Source organism: Monodelphis domestica, chromosome 3 (genome assembly GCF_027887165.1).
Source record: "Monodelphis domestica isolate mMonDom1 chromosome 3, mMonDom1.pri, whole genome shotgun sequence".
Classification (NCBI taxonomy): domain Eukaryota; kingdom Metazoa; phylum Chordata; class Mammalia; order Didelphimorphia; family Didelphidae; genus Monodelphis; species Monodelphis domestica.
Genome location: NC_077229.1, coordinates 455,806,658 through 455,824,218, shown reverse-complemented (window position 1 = coordinate 455,824,218; position 17,561 = coordinate 455,806,658). Strand labels below are relative to the sequence as shown.

Sequence of the window (17,561 nt, the reverse complement as noted above, 5' to 3'; positions counted from 1 at the left end):
TATACCTGCAGTATTTGGCTACTGTAGCCTATAAAAGTACTCATAAATCCTTGAGAAACTAGGATCATATATCTAGAATTGGAAGGGTCCTTAAAGGCCACTGAAACCAACTCTTTTCATTGTCCAGGGGAGGAATCTGAAGTCAAGTGAGTTGCCTGGAGTCACTCAACTAGTTAGCATGTGAGGCAGAATTTAAACCCAGATCTTCTAAACTCCTGGTCCAGTACCCTATCTATTCACTTTCTACTTGCTTACATTATGGGAATTCTGAGCTAAAATAATGGTCTCAGGAGACCCATGTAAAAATGGAGGTTCCTGATATTAAAATAAAGGATCCTTTCACTGATTTTTGATGGTATATCAGTGGAGTTTCTCAAGGAGTATCTGGAGAAGGATCTGACTGAGAGAGAGTTGGTGACTGAATGGGCTAGCACCTACTCTCCTCTCACCCCCCTGAGAGGGGTTGCTGCCAATTGCTGTACTGGTATATTGAAGTTCCCTGAGGAAAAGGGGTAGTGGGGAGTTGATGTCAAGGTTCCCCTATTGAATAAACCCAAGGATAACCTCAGTTACTCAGGCAGAGAGGATTTGGGGACAAGCCTCTGTGGAGTCTTGCCTCAGTGAGAGATGGTCTGAGTGCCTCCCTGTTGAACTTGATCAGATACCTCCTCAAGTATAAGCCAAAAGCTGGATAAATTTGACTAGGGTTTATAAAGTTTAATAATAATATTGTAGGCAAATAGGGAGATGGAAAGTGGGGATTGGTTTCCCTATATTTCCTAATACAGTCTCTCACTTGGGCAGCATGGTTTCGCAGACCCAGGTTTCTCCGTTTGGTTCCCCAACTAAATGGCCCCACAATTTAATCTATATATCTGTCTATCTGGTCTATTTATAGGTACAAGAGGGCTGAAAAGGCAAGGGAGCTGGTCTCCCTCTCCATGAGTCCACAACCCCTCTCTGTGGTTTGAGGGATCTTCTCCTCAGTTGAGAAGTAGTTGGAGATACCAGGCAGAAGATGGATCTATGAAAGAAATTGGATACAGGAACAGGATATTATTTTGTGGCTCTTGGTGAAATCCTCCAGCTAGGAAACAGGTCCTGCCAGGTCAAGGACTCACTTGGAAAGCCCAGAATTCCATATAGATCTTTCTCAGGTCAGTTTTCCTTCCCAGCATCCCTTCTTCTCCAAATGACGCTTTTTGTCTCTCATCCCTGATGCCAAGATTCCAAAATCCCCTCATGCACCCATCATTACACCCATAAGCCATCAAAGTTTGCCATATGGATGAGAAAAGGCACATCTTATATGAAAGTCCTCTGGTATATGCTCTGCTGAATGCCATTACTTAGATGAATTAACATTCATTGAATACTTCTTCCTGACCTCTTTTCAATCTCTCACGCTGTTGATAACCCAGTTCTCTAGCATACTCTCTCTTCTCTCTCTCTCTCTCTCTCTCTCTCTCTCTCTCTCTCTCTCTCTCCTTGGTTTTTATTGATACTTCTCTTCCTTCTCTTCTCTTCCTTTTACTTTGATTGATATAGCTCAGGTTTTTTTATAGAGATATCATGCACATCCTGCCCTTTATGTATGGGTATCCTGGACCCTTTTCTCTTCTCTCTATACAGACTCTTAGTAATGCCTTCAGCTGCCACTGGTCCAATAATTATTAATTCGACATAGATGATCCCAAATCCATCTATCTATCCTTTATTATAGTTCCAATCCTACATCTCTGACTACCTGCTGGGAGCTCCCACTTTGATGTCCTCTGTGCTTCTCAATGGAAAAGAACTGTCCAAACATGCCTATCCAAAATAGTCAACTAGGTTTGTAGCCCAAGATTCAATAATCCTTGACTCTTCACTATTAAACATCACTGACATACAATTGCCAATTCTTGTTGACTCTGGTTCTACAAAATCTCTTGCCTCTTTCCCTTCTTCTCTACTCATATGGACAACACCCTAGTTCAGACCTTTATCACCTCTCATCTGGATTAACTGTAGTAGCCTCCTAATTGCAGTCCTTGTTTCTAGTCTCTTTCCATTTCAATGTATTTTCCATGAAGCTGCCATACATATATTATGTTATAGATCTGACTGTGTCACTTCCCTATTCCAGAACCTTCTGTGGTTTTATTAAGCCTCTGGGATAAAATACAAACCACTCTATTTACAAACTGGCTTCAACCTATTTTTCCAGGCTGATTACACAGTATTCTTCCTCATGTACTCAATGTTCCTGGCTAACTGGATTTCTGGTTGCTCCTCATATGTGATGTTTCATCTCTAATTTCCAACTCTGCTTCTTTGCTCAAGCTGTCCTCTCATGCCTAACTTTTACCTTATGGAATTTGTAGCTCATATGCTTCTTACTTCCTTTAACAGGTTTTTACTGACTCCTCCAGTAGCTAGTGATCTCCTATTCCATGGATTTGCTTAACAGTGGTTGAAGGTGAGAAATAACAAGTGGAGATCCAGAGAAGAAGTCTGAAGAAAGTGAGGAAAGTCCCCAGCAAAATGGTGCAATTTGGCACAACCATGGATGAAGAATTAGGAGGACTTAGGGAAGGTGTAGGACAGGAGAGAAGTAAGCATTTATTCAGCATCTTTTATCTTCTAGAATCTGTTCCGAGGACAGGATGGGTAGGTATGGATACACTGTGAACTTCAGTGCTGGAGGTAACTTACAACTTACAAATCAATGAGATTGCACATATATTTGAGGATCAAGTTCTCATTATCACCACTTCCATCTCTTCTGCAAGTATATTCAAGACTATGTTATTAGATAGAGGTTTCACTATTCTTGGTATTGAAAAGAATTTGTAATAAAAATCTTGGCAGTTCTTTTCCATTGAGCATGGGGGGAAAAGTTAGAAGTTTGATTGGACAGGCTAAAGGTGATATCTGCTCCTACCAAATATCTCAGGCAGAATAGGATATTGAATGATTTAGGAAATGTATTCTTTAAAAAAATAGCTGGGTCTGCTAGCTCAATTCATGGATAGAGAGCCAAGCTTGGAGATATGGGAGGTCTTGGGTTCAAATTTGAACTCAGCTACTTCCTAGCGAGGTGACCCTGAGCAATTCACTCAATTTCAGTTGTCTAGCCCTTATTGCTCTTGTCTTGCAACCAATACTTGCTCCCTATTCTAAGCTGGAAGGTAAGGTTGTTTTTTTTTTTTAATAACTAATTTGTTGAGGCAAATTCTCCATATGCCTAAAGTATTTCCTATTTGTGGGCTATGCAGATTATATTGGTATGGGGAATATTTTGGTATGGGCCTAACAGAATGTTTGCTAATACCAGAGGTACCAAACTTATAGTTAAAATAAACTTTGACTTTCAGAGAGAAATATGCTCTTGATGGTGTCAAACTTGTTTTCTGGGCCTTTTTGTCTAGAGGGCAGAAAAATACACATTGCAAATATAGGACATTCCAAAAGTCTATTCAAGGCTAAAACAGCACTAAGACTTTTGAGACACCCTCTATTGTAATCCGTGACCCAGATTCCCATGTTCTGGGTTTACAGGAACTAGATTCAGTCTTAGGAGCTGTTCCAATATCCTTCTCTTTGGCTTGTGTCTCCACCCACTATATCCCTGAGACTCAAAATCTGATTCATTTTGTTTCTACCCACACTTCATCTGAGGATATCAGAATATATCTCATGTCTAGACCTCCAACGATGTGGACGATGAGTCCCAGTGCCCATGTAAGCATTCAGACTAACAGATTCTGACTTATAGTAGCCTTATTTCACACCAGAGAAAAGCTGAAACATAATAAAAGTCTTAAGTAAAAATGGACTTATGGAAAGAAGTCTATTATTCCAGAGCTATTTACTAATTTGGGAAGCAGAAAGGTTTAGGAGAAAGAGCACTAGATTTTGAGTCAGAAAATCTGAGTTCAAATCCTTGTCATATTTTAATTAATTTTAAAATCTTGGGTAAGTCATAATTTCTCTATGTCTCAATTTCTTCATCCATAAAATGAGAGAATTAGGCTATGTGATTTCTAGGTCTAAATGTTATTATGATTCTGTGATGATGTTCTTTTTTATATTAGGCTGGGTCAAGAATTTAAAGTCCCACTATTCTCTTACCCCAATAGATTTCAAGTTCATTACTATCCTATAACTTTGCCTATTAATCATTATGAATATTCAAAAGAGTAGTGGCAATAATATAATACTTTAAAGTTTCCAGATTTCTTTATATATATTATCTTATTTTATCCTCACATCAACCGTGGGAAGTAAGTACTATTGTTACCCCCATTTTACATGTGAGGAAATTGAGGTAAACAGAGGTTAAGTGGCTTGCCCAATGTCAAACAGCTAATAAATCTCTGAGGCTAGTTTTGAATTCTGGACTTCTGATCTCTAGTGCTCTGTCCACACGGCATCATATAGATGCCTCAACTGGCTTTGTTGATTCCACATTTGGCCTCAGCAAATTTTGCAGTAATTCCTTTTCTGAATCTTAAAGGTTATTATTATTTCTTTTGTGGATTTCTAGAACTAAATAGGTCTCTCCAATAGATTGAAAGATTTGGAGATTACCATCAGGCAATCTTTCTTTTTGGTATTTTTAGAAATGCAAAGGGCTCGCAAAGTGATCTCTATTCACTCTGTTGTCTTTGGATTTCAGTTTACCCAAACATGGATTCCCAATTGCTGAATGGCTTGTGTGATTTGAATTGGAGAACTAATGACCATTATGTAAGTAAAATGTGGTGAGACTGCCAAGATTAAATTATCAGTCACTGCACTGTTATATGGATCCTGACTTTTTTTAATTTCAGAGCTTGACAATGGACTAATCAACCTTGAACATGGAAAAATTCACTAGAAAAATGTGTCTTAGCTGTATTATCATTAATAAGTAAGAGTTCTTGTCTTATTACCATATGATATTCGATGTCTTCTTCAATGATTAGCATTCCATCCTATTTTCTTTCAGGGCTGAATTGAACTAATATAGGCTATGAGTTATATGTGTCATATATACTACGTGGGAAATACTTTGATTTGAATTTAACTAAATTCATAAATCTTATTTCTTTGCCAGACAACTTGCTCAAGTCAAGTCAATAAGAACTTATTAACCATTTGCTATCACTAGGGGGAACAAAGGCAAAAATATGGTCCCTGACTCCCCAGGAGCTTCTCTTCTGATAGAGAAGACTACATACAAGCAACTATATTCCTACAAGATATATACAGGGTAGATGAAAGGTAATCTCAGAGAGAAGAGTAGGGGTGAGGAGGAATGGCAGAAAAGACTTCTTGAGGAAGGTGGGATCTGAGCTGAGCCACAAAAGAAGCCAGAGAAACCAGGGATCCTCTTTCCTTCTGAAGAGTAAGGAGCTCTTCATTTTACCTAATTAAGGAAAAAACTCACCTACAATCATCTTCTGGCAATGATTAAAACCTATTATAATACATGATCAGTATGCAGCAGACAACTGACATCGGGATACACAGCCAATTGGCCCTGCCTCAGGTTCTGAGCCCATCCTAGGTGTTGTAATGGTTAGAATAGATTTGAATAAATTGTGAGTAAAAAACATTGTAGTCACCATTTATAGAAATTAAACCTTAAGTCACAAGACTGTTAATAGCTCTAATATATAACAAGAGAGGGAAATATAGAGAGGTAAAGAATTAAATAGCCTAACAACCCAGAGTCTTTCTCCAAATCTCAGCCTCAAAAACAACCCTCTCCTGTTTCCTACCAGGTCTCACCTTAAATGCTGTTCCCTTCACCCACTAATTCTCCTATATCACCCCCCAGGAACCAGTCACAATTCCTCAATTAGCCTGGCACCACCCGGGGGGGGGGGCAGTGCCTGTAGCATCAATTCCCTGGTTGCTGATTGACCCAAATTCAAAACAAATGGAAGGGAAGTCTAAATCTCTGATTGATCAAATCAAAATTCCCTTCTCACAATCCCCCCTGAGATTCTATTGGGAGACAAGCGTGTTGAAATCTCCTCGACTGAGAGTCTTGGGAGATTAATATGCTTAGTCTCCCCCATGAATCATTTCAAATAACCAACGTGTATCTCTAAGGATTCTCCCACAAAAAGCATATAAAACATTGCCCTTTCTAAGGGGAAATTACAATAACCTGGGAACAAGAGGGAAATAAAAAAAATAAAGAAAAAACAAAAATAATAATAGATGCATTGACAAAAAAAAAGTCAACTGGGGGCATTCCCTTTTGGCATAAGAATTTACATTTAGAATGAATGTGCTCATCCCCCTTCAATTCAGTTAATTCTGGATCTCTTGATGCAGCATGTGGTTTCTGCAGGCATCTCTAATGGCATCCTCTCCAAAAAATTTGCCTTCCTGATTTGAGGCACTGGCAAGTCTCTTCTCCTAAAATTCCTCCAAAAGATTTTCAAACTCTGGATTTTAGGACAATTATACAATTAAAACCACACATTGTTGTTTCTGCTTCCCTTATGGACTGATTTCATGTTCTCCCAGACTCCAGACCTTGTCAGCCTGGGCCAGCAATGCTAGCCAGATGCCACCTGGCCCCTTTTGGCTGCCCTCATCCTTGGCTTGGCACAATGAATCTCACATAACAGACATTTAAGAAATATCAAATTGAAATGAAGAACAAGAACCTACTTCCTCTTTAACCATAAAAATATTTAATAACAAATCATCCTGTCTATTATCATTTTGTGGAAGGATTTCCACTGATGACATTTATTTATATGTTTATTGCTAATATGAAATCTTGCTGTCATCCAATTTTATTTTATGTGAAAAAATTTTACAGCCTCTGAGAAAGATCCAAGTGATCTATCTATCTACCTACCTACCTACCTATCTATCTATCTATCTACTATGTATCTGTTTGTCTATCTGTCTATCTTTCTATCTACCTATCTGCCTGTCTGTCTCTCTCCATCCATCTCTCCATCTCTCTCTCTCTCTCTCTCTCTCTCTCTCTCTCTCTCTCTCTCTCTCTCTCTCTCTCTCTCTCTCTCTTTCTCCCCTCTCTCTCTCCACCCCCCTCTCTCTTATATCTCTTTTCCAGTAAGCAAGGCTCCAAGAGGAAAAAGGTCTGGCCTTATAACATTATTCTATGAGTGAGAGTTCAATCAATCATTTATTCAAGTAGTATAAGATCATGGGTATGAAGCCCAGGAGTTCTTAACCTTTTTTGAATCATGGACTACTTACAGTCATGCCCTCGAAGGGAATTCTGGTAAAGCTTATGGACCCTTCTCAGAATAATATTCTTAAATGCATAAAATAGGATTATACCCAGGAATGCCAGGGAGACCAATTATATTCAAATAGTTATCAACATTTTTTTTCTAGAATTTCACAGATCCCAAGTTATGAACTTCTGATCTAGGTTTATATGGGAAGCTGGAAAATTAATGTTTCCTTGTTGTCAAAGTTCAGGCACTTCCACATGGAGGGAGAAGAGTTTACCAGGTTTTAAGGAAATAACTGTTGTTGACATTGTGACGTGGAGTAACCACTTTCCAGCTTTATGGTGTTCAGTGTCCCAAGATTTCAGGCAGAATTCAGTAAAGCCCCAATGCACAAGATTTTTCCCAGGGATGACACAATAAAATATAAACATCATTTGAAGTAACCCAACTCACCAGAGCCACATTTCTCTGCCTCTGTTCTCCCTCTGGATTTAAACTGGTTTAAGATCTCCCTATTCTTGTAGGCTGCCCACCTATTTGCATAGGTTAATTATATTATCCCCCATTTGGGATATATTGGACAGCTAAGTAGGAGATTTGGTACTTTTTAAAAGGTTAACCTAAAAGTCTTGGGTCTAATCTTGATACTTCATGTATGAATTCGATGTACTTTTCAGTGTGTTGTGCTCCTATGTGAGACAAATACAGCACAAAGGTCAGATTGTAGCTTGTTTCACTAATAACATATGCTAATAGAAATACAATACACTTTCATTCCTCAAAACTAGTCTAGAATTTCATATAGCACTTGAGATGATGACAATGATGATAAAAACAGCAAATATCTATATGGTGCCCAAACCCATTGGGAAAGGTGCAATGGCAGGATGGTTAAGCAATCTTAGCTACTGGATGCAGACTGCAACAGTTAAGGCATCCATAACCAAGAGATAGAAAAGATCTGGTCTGATTCTAGCACAAAAGTCTAATTCAGAAAAGAAAACTGAAGATATGAGAGAATAGAAGAAAATGCCCAGTACAACAAAGAAAGAAATATGATGGGTAAAGAGAAAGCCATGAGGTAAAGTTATGTTGGGATCCAGACATGAACAAATCATGTAAATATTATAGATGCACTCAAAAGCTGACTCTTATGGGCAATCTGTTCAGGGACCAGACTTATGGATACATTTATCTAATGATTAATTTCTATACCCTTGAGTTGAGTCAGGGCTCCAACCTTGTGATATCCTAACCCCTCCCCACATCTGCAGTAGAGAAAACTGGCCAAGCTATCTGTTTAGTCTCTTTGTAGTGTCACAGGCACTCATTTAGCATTTGCATCAGATAGGGCCAGCGTGCTGCTGGTGAAATGAACTTCTGGGCTGGACGTTGGCCACTGTCTCTGTCTATTTTCTCTTCTCATGTCTTCCCTACCTTAGTTTTTAAACCCTTCCATCCATATTCCTTCAGGCCCTAGTTTCCCTTTCAGGTGGTCACCCATGAAGGAATATTGGATAGCTGCTGGACAGCCATAAATAAGAAGAGAAAAACTCTACAAGGACAAGTGGAGACAACCAGAAATATTTAAAACCAAGAGTTGTGGCCTTTGGTGAATTTTGATAAACATTTTTTATTAAAAAAAATCTTCCAGATATAGTGGGATTTTCAAATCTTTCTCAGAACCTATTTATTAAGTCTTTCCCCCAGTCCAGCTTTGTTATATTCCTGCTTGTCTTTGCTTCAATTCTGCTCAACTCCTGGCCCCTCTGAGCTCTGCCTTGGTCCCTGGTTCTCTGGAGGAGTGAGTGCATCTGATCCCACCTATTCCTACTGTAAAAATGAGGATCTTCTTGTTGATTATAATAAATGGTTTTAGCTCACTGGTTATGGTGGTACACCAGGGAGGTATTGGGTGGATTATGAGATCAGAAACTGGGTGTGAGAGAAAGCCCATGTGAGAGAAGGAATGGCAGCTCCTCTCTCACTCAAATGATAAAAGGCTGACAGTTATCACTTGGTGCCTCTTGGGGAAATGGCTGAAGAAATTAAATGTTTCTCTCCCCAGTCAGCCCCCTTGTAGATGTCTTCAATGCCTTCCTTTCAGAAAAGGTTTAGAGGTGGCCCCAATATGGAATCTGACCCAAACCCCAGGAGTGTCTCCCTATAACTTGAATTGAGAGACTTGGCCAGGATGTGACAGCTACAGATAATTTATTATTATGGAACAGGTAAGCAGGGAGAAGGGAGATGGAGAGAGGGTTTAGGTAGCTCTACCAGGATCCTACGCGGTCTTTAATCTGCCGGGCCTCTTATAGCAAGTGCCCACAGACATATCCACCCCATTCCCAACTAAATAGCCCCTTCTATTGACTTAATACTAATAAGCCCTAAAGAATAAGTAAAGAAATAATTCAGGGAGGCAGGGAGGCAGACTCTCTGCTTTGAGAGTCCTATCAGCCCCTCTCAGGAGACTGAGATGGTTTGCTGCAGGTGGAGGGAAACAACAGTTGTGTTTCTGGTGAGAGAACAGCAACAAGCTTGGAGAAAGAAGCAGGGTCTTCTTGGGTCGTCTCAGTAATTCTTCAGCCCCAAGAAACTGGACTTCACAGCTTCAGGTCCCAAGGCAGAAGACCAAGAGGTTCCCCAGAATCCTCTCAGTCTTCTCCCAGAATCTTTTATCAGAAGTCTCTCCTCCTCAACTGTCACTCTATTTCTATCAATCATCCTCAGAATTCCAAATCTTCCTGCCCCATCCTAACACTACTTTGGATAAAGCATGACGCCTGTCCTAGCCCAGACTTTGTAGCAGCATTCTTCACTTATGTCTTGGACATCTTTTTTTTTAAACCCTTACCTTTCTTTGTAGAATCAATACTGTGTATTCGTTCCAAGGCAGAAGAGAGGTAAGGGCTAGGCAATGCCAAATTATTTGCCTAGGGTCTACAGGAAGAGTCTAAAGTCACATTTGAACCCAGGATCTCCTGTTTCTAAGCCTGGCTCTCAATCTGAGTCCCTTGTTTTGGACATTTTTATGGTTCTGTGTCCTTCAAATTCTTATCCTTGTTCATTTACCTGAATCATATTAATTACCTGATCTTAATCATCTGTTTCTACAATAAAAACTTCATTAGCTATTCCAAGCTAGCATCCGGGTTTAGTTTCAAGAGGGCCATGTGGCCTTGTTGACATATGTACTCCCTCCAAGGAGCCTGTCTATATCTCATCAGCTCCTTCCAGTGGCCAGAAGTAGATGCATTCTTCCTGATTTTCTCTGAATTCCCTTTGAAATCCTGCCTTAAGATACTGTTTTCTGGCTGAGTGACACACCTTCAGCCCAAGCCTTAACAGCAGAGCAGAGATGAGATAAGAACAGAAATCAAACTATTCTCAGTTCAAGTTCTTCATTTACCCACTTCCCCAGGTCCCCACAGAGGAGAAATGATCCCAAATTCCCTCTACAGTTCTAATGTATTATTAGACCTACTTTACACTTAGAATAGCAAGAGATCATTTCCACCAAATGAGGAAAACTGAGGCCAAGAGAGGGAGAAGTGATCTTATAGGTATCAAAGGGCAGAGTTGGGATTTGGACCCTGGTTTTCTGATTCCAAATCCAGCCCTCTTTTCATTGCATCATACTAGCACTCAAAGGAGGAGGGTCACTCCCTCAAAAATATAATCTCTCATCAAATGAAATCAAATCTTGCTTTTTTGTAGTCAATTTTTTTTCCATTTTGTTGACAGAGAAATTGAAGCCCAGAGGTCAAGTGACTTACAGAGGGCCATATTTTGAACCCATGCCTTCTGACTCAAGAGTCCAAGGCTCTCTCCATTATATCATACCTTTTCTCTTTAAATTGAAACAGCTTTGAATCCTTGTTTTCTGAGTATCCCGTCTTAATTGCTTTTTCCTTATTCTCCTTTTCATTCCCCCAAATGTCTTCTAGGTACATGTATGCTGATAGAAATCACTAACTAATCTAGGTCTGTTCTCAAAGAGACGTTTATGAACCCAACCATCCCAAGATATACTTAACTTTCAGTCTATTAATTGTGCTGGACTGGAATACTGTTCTAATTTCTTCACATGTCCAGCTTACTCTTTTCTAAAGAATTTTTCACCAAAGTTGATTAGTTTACAAATTAAAATTATGGGGTATTTGATTCCAGAAAATTGGTCCTAAATATGCAGATAGCTTTCCAGGGATTTTTCCAAGCTCGAAAGCTTCATTTCTTAATGTCTGAAATGATATCCTGACAGCAGTACACTAAGAGGCTTTTTGCTTCTGTGAGTTTCTCACACTTAGCAGGATTTGAATGAAATCTCTGTATCTAGAGCAGTCATGGTACTTTATGATGATGGTACTTCTTGATGGCTGACTGGTGAAAGGAATGAAAGGACAAAGGGTAGGAGGCAAACTGATAGTCAGGCTCGTTCACTGGGAAATAAGGACCAGAATTGGTATTGAGCAAGGGAGAGGGGTAGCAAGAGTTAATAAAGGTACCAGGCAGCTCTACATACAAGGGAAATGGTTTACAGCTTAGAGTCAGGCAGAACCCTATGGAAAAGAAACAAGGTTCCTCAGAGTAAGAGTTGACAGCACAACATTTTCTTGGGGCCAAGCCTAGAGAAGTCAGAGGAAGTCAATCATGATTGTTCCAACAAATCTCTTAGTTGCTGCTGCCTTTAAGTCTCGTGTTTCTGATCAGTCCACTTTGCCCCATCAAGCCTGGCCAATAGAATCCAGAGTTAAGAGGTTTTTCTCTCAGTTCTAGCCAGTGTCTATGGGTCAGAGGGCTGTTCTAGGGAAAGGGGAAGGGGACAGGGAAGGGGAAGAGTCTGGTTCTGGCAGGGACTTGGGGCTTGACCCTTTAATCTTTTCTTCACCACTGGCACTGCTCGTTGCGGCTAACTCAGGGACCCTGAGGGACAGCATGAACATCTGCAGGCTGTCCTGTGCTTCTGCTAAAAGACTCTCTGGTGACCATGCCATTCCCTGTCGTACATCATCAGGAATCCCTTGAAGCAATGCAATAGCAACAAGTCAAAATGCTGACATGTTAACCACAGAGAAGCTTTTCTGGTCGGGGCACACACATTATGAAATCTATATACACAACTCAACTCACTCATGTTTAAAAGACTTTGAAGCTAAAAACCAGACTGGTTCAAACCCATTGTACCTTTGCACAATTGCCTCCAGCTTAACACACTTCAGTACCTCTTTCCAAGCCCTCTGAAAACTGCTTCTGTGGTCCTGCCATTATAGGCTAACAGTCCCTTTAAAGACTCTTGAGAAGAAGCATGTTGTTCTGCCGAGAGAGCTAAGTGGTAGAGTGGATCGAAGGCTGTACTGGAGTCAGGAAGACTTGAGTTCAAATTCAGCTCCAGATAGTTGTTAGTAGGCTAACTCTAGGCAAGTAATTTAATTTCTTTCTGACTCAGTTTCCTTATTTGTAAAATGGAGATGACAATAGCACCTAGCTTAGAGGTTTATTGTGAAGATAAAGTGAGAGTACTTCTAAAGCTCTTTGCAAACACTAAAGTGCAATATAAATGGGAGGAGAAAAAGAAGGAGCAGGAGAAAGAGGAGGAGGAAGACAAATTACAAATGCACAACTTCACAGGGAGTCAGAAGTTCAAGTGCCAATTCTGACACTTCTTAAGTATGTGGCTGTGGGGAAGTTATATACCATCCCTGAGCCTCAGTTTCCTCATCTGTAAAGTAGAGAAAATAGTATTGTCACTACTTTCCTTACAAGGTTTCTGGGAGAAAATAACTTTATGAACTTTAAAATGTTATACAAATGTGAGCTATTATCATTAAGTGATGAGACTGATACCACTGAGGAGAGAGCTGGTGATCAGCTAAAATGACATAAGAAAGGGGATTTAGATTAGATAACTCATTATAATGAGGGCGGTTGGACACTAGAATGAGTTTTACAGATGGCTAAGGAATCTCCTTCTGGCCATTTTTAAGAATATGTGTCTGGAATAGCAGAAATAGTGTGACTGGCATTGATGAGGATAGGGGGAGTTCCATGAACCCCAGAGAGTCCTCTTTATGATTAGCTCATTCTGTGATTATCCAGTTTTTATATATTCCATGTAGGCACATTTTGCCTTGAATAATACATGCAATATTATCATTCCTAATGTTCTAAGACAGCTCAAAGCAGCTAGAGGGTGCACTGTATAGAGTGATGGCTCTCAAGTCATGAGAAAGTCAATTCTAATCTCTGACACTTACTAGCAGTGTGACCTGAGCAAGTCATTTAATCTCACTCACCTCAATGAGCCCGTCTGTAAAATCAGGATCATAAATGGCACCTATCTCACAGGGTTGTTGTAAGGTTCAAATGAGATAATATTTACGAAAAGTACTTAGCACAGAGCCTGGCACATAGCAGACACTATATAAATGCTAGCTGTTATTATTAGAACAGAAACTCCCAAAGAATGGAAGTTGACATGCCATCATCCATTGATGAACAAGTTCCATCATAACCTTGTGTGGTGAATTCTTGCCTCTGGAACCATTTGGGCTTATGGCCATCTTCATCCCACTAGTACTCACTGAAATGAGATAACCTACGTAAAACACTTTAAATGCTTTAAAGTACTATGTCAAGAGTAGGTAGTATTATTCTGGTCTTAGAGTTTGTAGTGTCTGAGGAGACAATCCTACTTTAGCACAAGAACGTTCAGGAGAAAGCACAAAATATGAGCAATGAAACAGAATGCCTCATCTTCCAATGCCTTTACCTCAGGATATTGGCTGTAGCTTTCCTTTCTTGGGGTAGAAGGTCAGGGTCTCTCAAGACTTCCTCCAGCAAATTTAGGACATTCATCTTGAGTTCATTGTTGAGTTCAAAATCCTACAAAATAAAAGAACTTAAGTCTTCTTGAGTTTAAGACTTGAAATGATAAGCTCTAAACCATATGTCACCATTTTCCAGGTTACATTCCTACATGTCCAATTGGACCTTGGCTTTATTTAGACTACGTGATACTTTTAAACACAATACTCATGATGGAAAGATCTATAAACTCAGTTATGGCATTTTATTTGATTCTGTCATTGGGAAAACAATGGATGAAGAAATCAATGCAACTCATCAAACAAATATTAAATGTCTACTATATTTAAGATGTCAGAGGCTACTGAATAAAAGGAAAAGGTACGAAGGGATCTTCACATCCACTGATTCAATTAACAAGTAGCTTCCAGATATAAGACACTATATTTGGAGAGGGAGGCAGACACAAAGATGAATAAAACACAGTTCTTCTTCTCATGGAGCTTATGGTTTAATTGGCTACACCCATATGGTTGATCCATCATAGGAACAGGATACACAATTGTGTCAATTTAGATTTTTTTTTTTACTCCTGGATACATTTGATTATATGCCACTCTTAGATTTGAGGTGAATTTTTTTGTTTATAATGATGTAAAAGTAATTTCCAGTGCAAGTAACTACATGCCTATGGATGAAAGGACCCAAATATTGAAAGGAAAAAATAAATTTCAGTGGATTCTTGGCCTTGCAGAACTTGACCTGCTTTGCAAATTCTCCATCACTCTATCATTCAATTAATTCCTGTCATTACCATGAGCTCACATACCAGTCTGACCTTAGTTATGGGGGATTATATAATGATGTGTTTTAAACACTTTACACATCCATTCCACAATTCAGTGTCTGTTTCCTTGGGTACAGAAGTCACAGAGAACATTGAGTACAAAGAACATGCATAACAAGTTAGCACTGCCCAATGGAACTCAGCCATTCATTTTGATTTCTTTTATGCATTGAAGGGGAAGAAGGACACAACATTTTAATGGCTGTTTTCTTTATTGTGTTTTCCTTTTCAAGGTAGAATGGTTTGAAAGATTAACCTCTGAAGCCCTTACTTAAGGTGTTCTAATAATAACACTTCCCAGGCATGTCACACCTTATAATTTGCAATGCACTCTCCCTGTAGTATTAACTCTAGGGAGGAGGGAAGTATGAGGACCATTTTCTAGATGAGGAAAGTAAAGCTTAGAGATCATAGCACCATAATACAGCCATCAGGGACATTAAAGGACACCTAATCCAACCCTCTCAATTTACAGATGAGATGGAAAAAAGTGAGGTGACACCTGAAGTCATCCAGTAGAACCTGGATTCAAGATCAGACATTGTTCAGAATTCTTTCCATGGCATCAGGCTGGTAATATGATTTTTCCATGGTCACCTCCCTCACAAATGTCAGAGTTGGGACTCAAACCCAGTTTTCTGACTCCAGAACAGGTTTGCCCTATAACTTCCTATAACAGATTCCTTCTCACTCTATACCTTATATACTATGCCTCTCTATCAGAGATTCTCCTAGCACTTACACACCATTTTCCTTAATTCTAGTTTATAAGTGTTCATTTAACAATCAAGTCTTCAAGCAGCTAGGTGGCACTGTAGATAGAATGCCAGGCCTGACGTCAGGAAAATTCATCTTCCTGAAATCAAATCTGGCCTCAGACACAAACTAGCTGTGTGATTCCTGGGCAAGTTGGAAAGACTTGAGAATTCTGCCCAATAAAATGACCAACCATGGATTTTTAGCATACCATTGATGGGGCTTACCATGATCTATCTCTAGTCAGAAAGGTAATAGGCTCAAAATGCAGAACAGAACAGACTTTTTGGACATTCCAATGTGAGAATTTGAATTGTTTCAATACATGTATTGGTTACAAGGATTTATTTATTTTTCTTTAAATTTGGAAGGAGAGAAAGGATGAGGAAATTTGAGAATAAAGAGAAATCCCTCTGAAAGAGAGAAAAAGAGACAGACAGGTGAAAAAATCCCAAAGAATCACAGAAAAGTAGAATAGCTTTGAAAGTTAAATGCTGAAGTTGGAAATAGAATTCTTAAATAATCCCATATCAGAAATTGAAATCCATCAAGCCATCAAAGAACTTCCTAAGAAAAAATCCCCAGGGCCTGATGGATTCACCAGTGAATTCTATCAAACATTCAGAGAACAGTTAACCCCAATACTATACAAACTATTTGACATAATAAGCAAAGAGGGAGTTCTACCAAACTCCTTTTACGACACAAACATGGTACTGATTCCAAAACCAGGCAGGTCAAAAACAGAGAAAGAAAACTATAGGCCAATCTCCCTAATGAATATAGATGCAAAAATCTTAAATAGGATACTAGCAAAAAGACTCCAGCAAGTGATCAGAAGGATCATTCACCATGATCAAGTAGGATTTATACCAGGGATGCAGGGCTGGTTCAACATTAGGAAAACCATCCACATAATTGACCACATCAACAAGCAAACCAACAAGAACCACATGATTATCTCAATAGACGCAGAAAAAGCCTTTGATAAAATACAACACCCATTCCTATTAAAAACACTAGAAAGCATAGGAATAGAAGGGTCATTTCTAAAAATAATAAACAGTATATATCTAAAACCATCAGCTAATATCATCTGCAATGGGGATAAACTAGATGCATTCCCAATAAGATCAGGAGTGAAACAAGGATGCCCATTATCACCTCTACTATTTGACATTGTACTAGAAACACTAGCAGTAGCAATTAGAGAAGATAAAGGAATTGAAGGCATCAAAATAGGCAAGGAGGAGACCAAGTTATCACTCTTTGCGGATGACATGATGGTCTACTTAAAGAATCCTAGAGATTCAACCAAAAAGCTAATTGAAATAATCAAAAACTTTAGCAAAGTTGCAGGATACAAAATAAACCCACATAAATCATCAGCTTTTCTATATATCTCCAACACAGCTCAGCAGCAAGAACTAGAAAGAGAAATCCCATTCAAAATCACCTTAGACAAAATAAAATACCTAGGAATCTACCTCCCAAGACAAACACAGGAACTATATGAACACAACTACAAAACACTCGCCACACAACTAAAACTAGACTTGAACAAATGGAAAAACATTAACTGTCATGGATAGGATGAGCCAATATAATAAAAATGACCATCCTACCCAAACTTATTTATCTATTTAGTGCCATACCCATTGAACTACCAAAATACTTCTTCACTGATTTAGAAAAAACCATAACAAAGTTCATTTGGAAGAACAAAAGATCAAGGATATCCAGGGAAATAATGAAAAAAAAAACACATACAATGGGGGCCTTGCAGTCCCTGACCTAAAACTATATTACAAAGCAGTTAGTCATCAAAACAATTTGGTACTGGCTAAGAAACAGAAAGGAAGATCAGTGGAATAGACTGGGGGAAAGCGACCTCAGCAAGACAGTATACGATAAACCCAAAGATCCCAGCTTTTGGGACAAAAATCCACTAT

General features: G+C 39.1%; 1 protein-coding gene across 4 annotated transcripts in view; it reads right to left on the bottom strand.

Moving 5' to 3' along the window:
- RASGRF2 (Ras protein specific guanine nucleotide releasing factor 2) overlaps positions 1-17,561 on the bottom strand; it is a 336,767-nt gene that overhangs the window by 25,842 nt on the left and 293,364 nt on the right. For all 4 annotated transcript variants that reach the window (XM_007487377.2, XM_001363496.3, XM_001363426.4 and 1 more), the window contains exon 19: positions 13,972-14,084. In XM_007487377.2, coding sequence (XP_007487439.1) covers positions 13,972-14,084 — 113 coding nt within the window. The remainder of the gene's footprint in view (positions 1-13,971; positions 14,085-17,561) is intronic.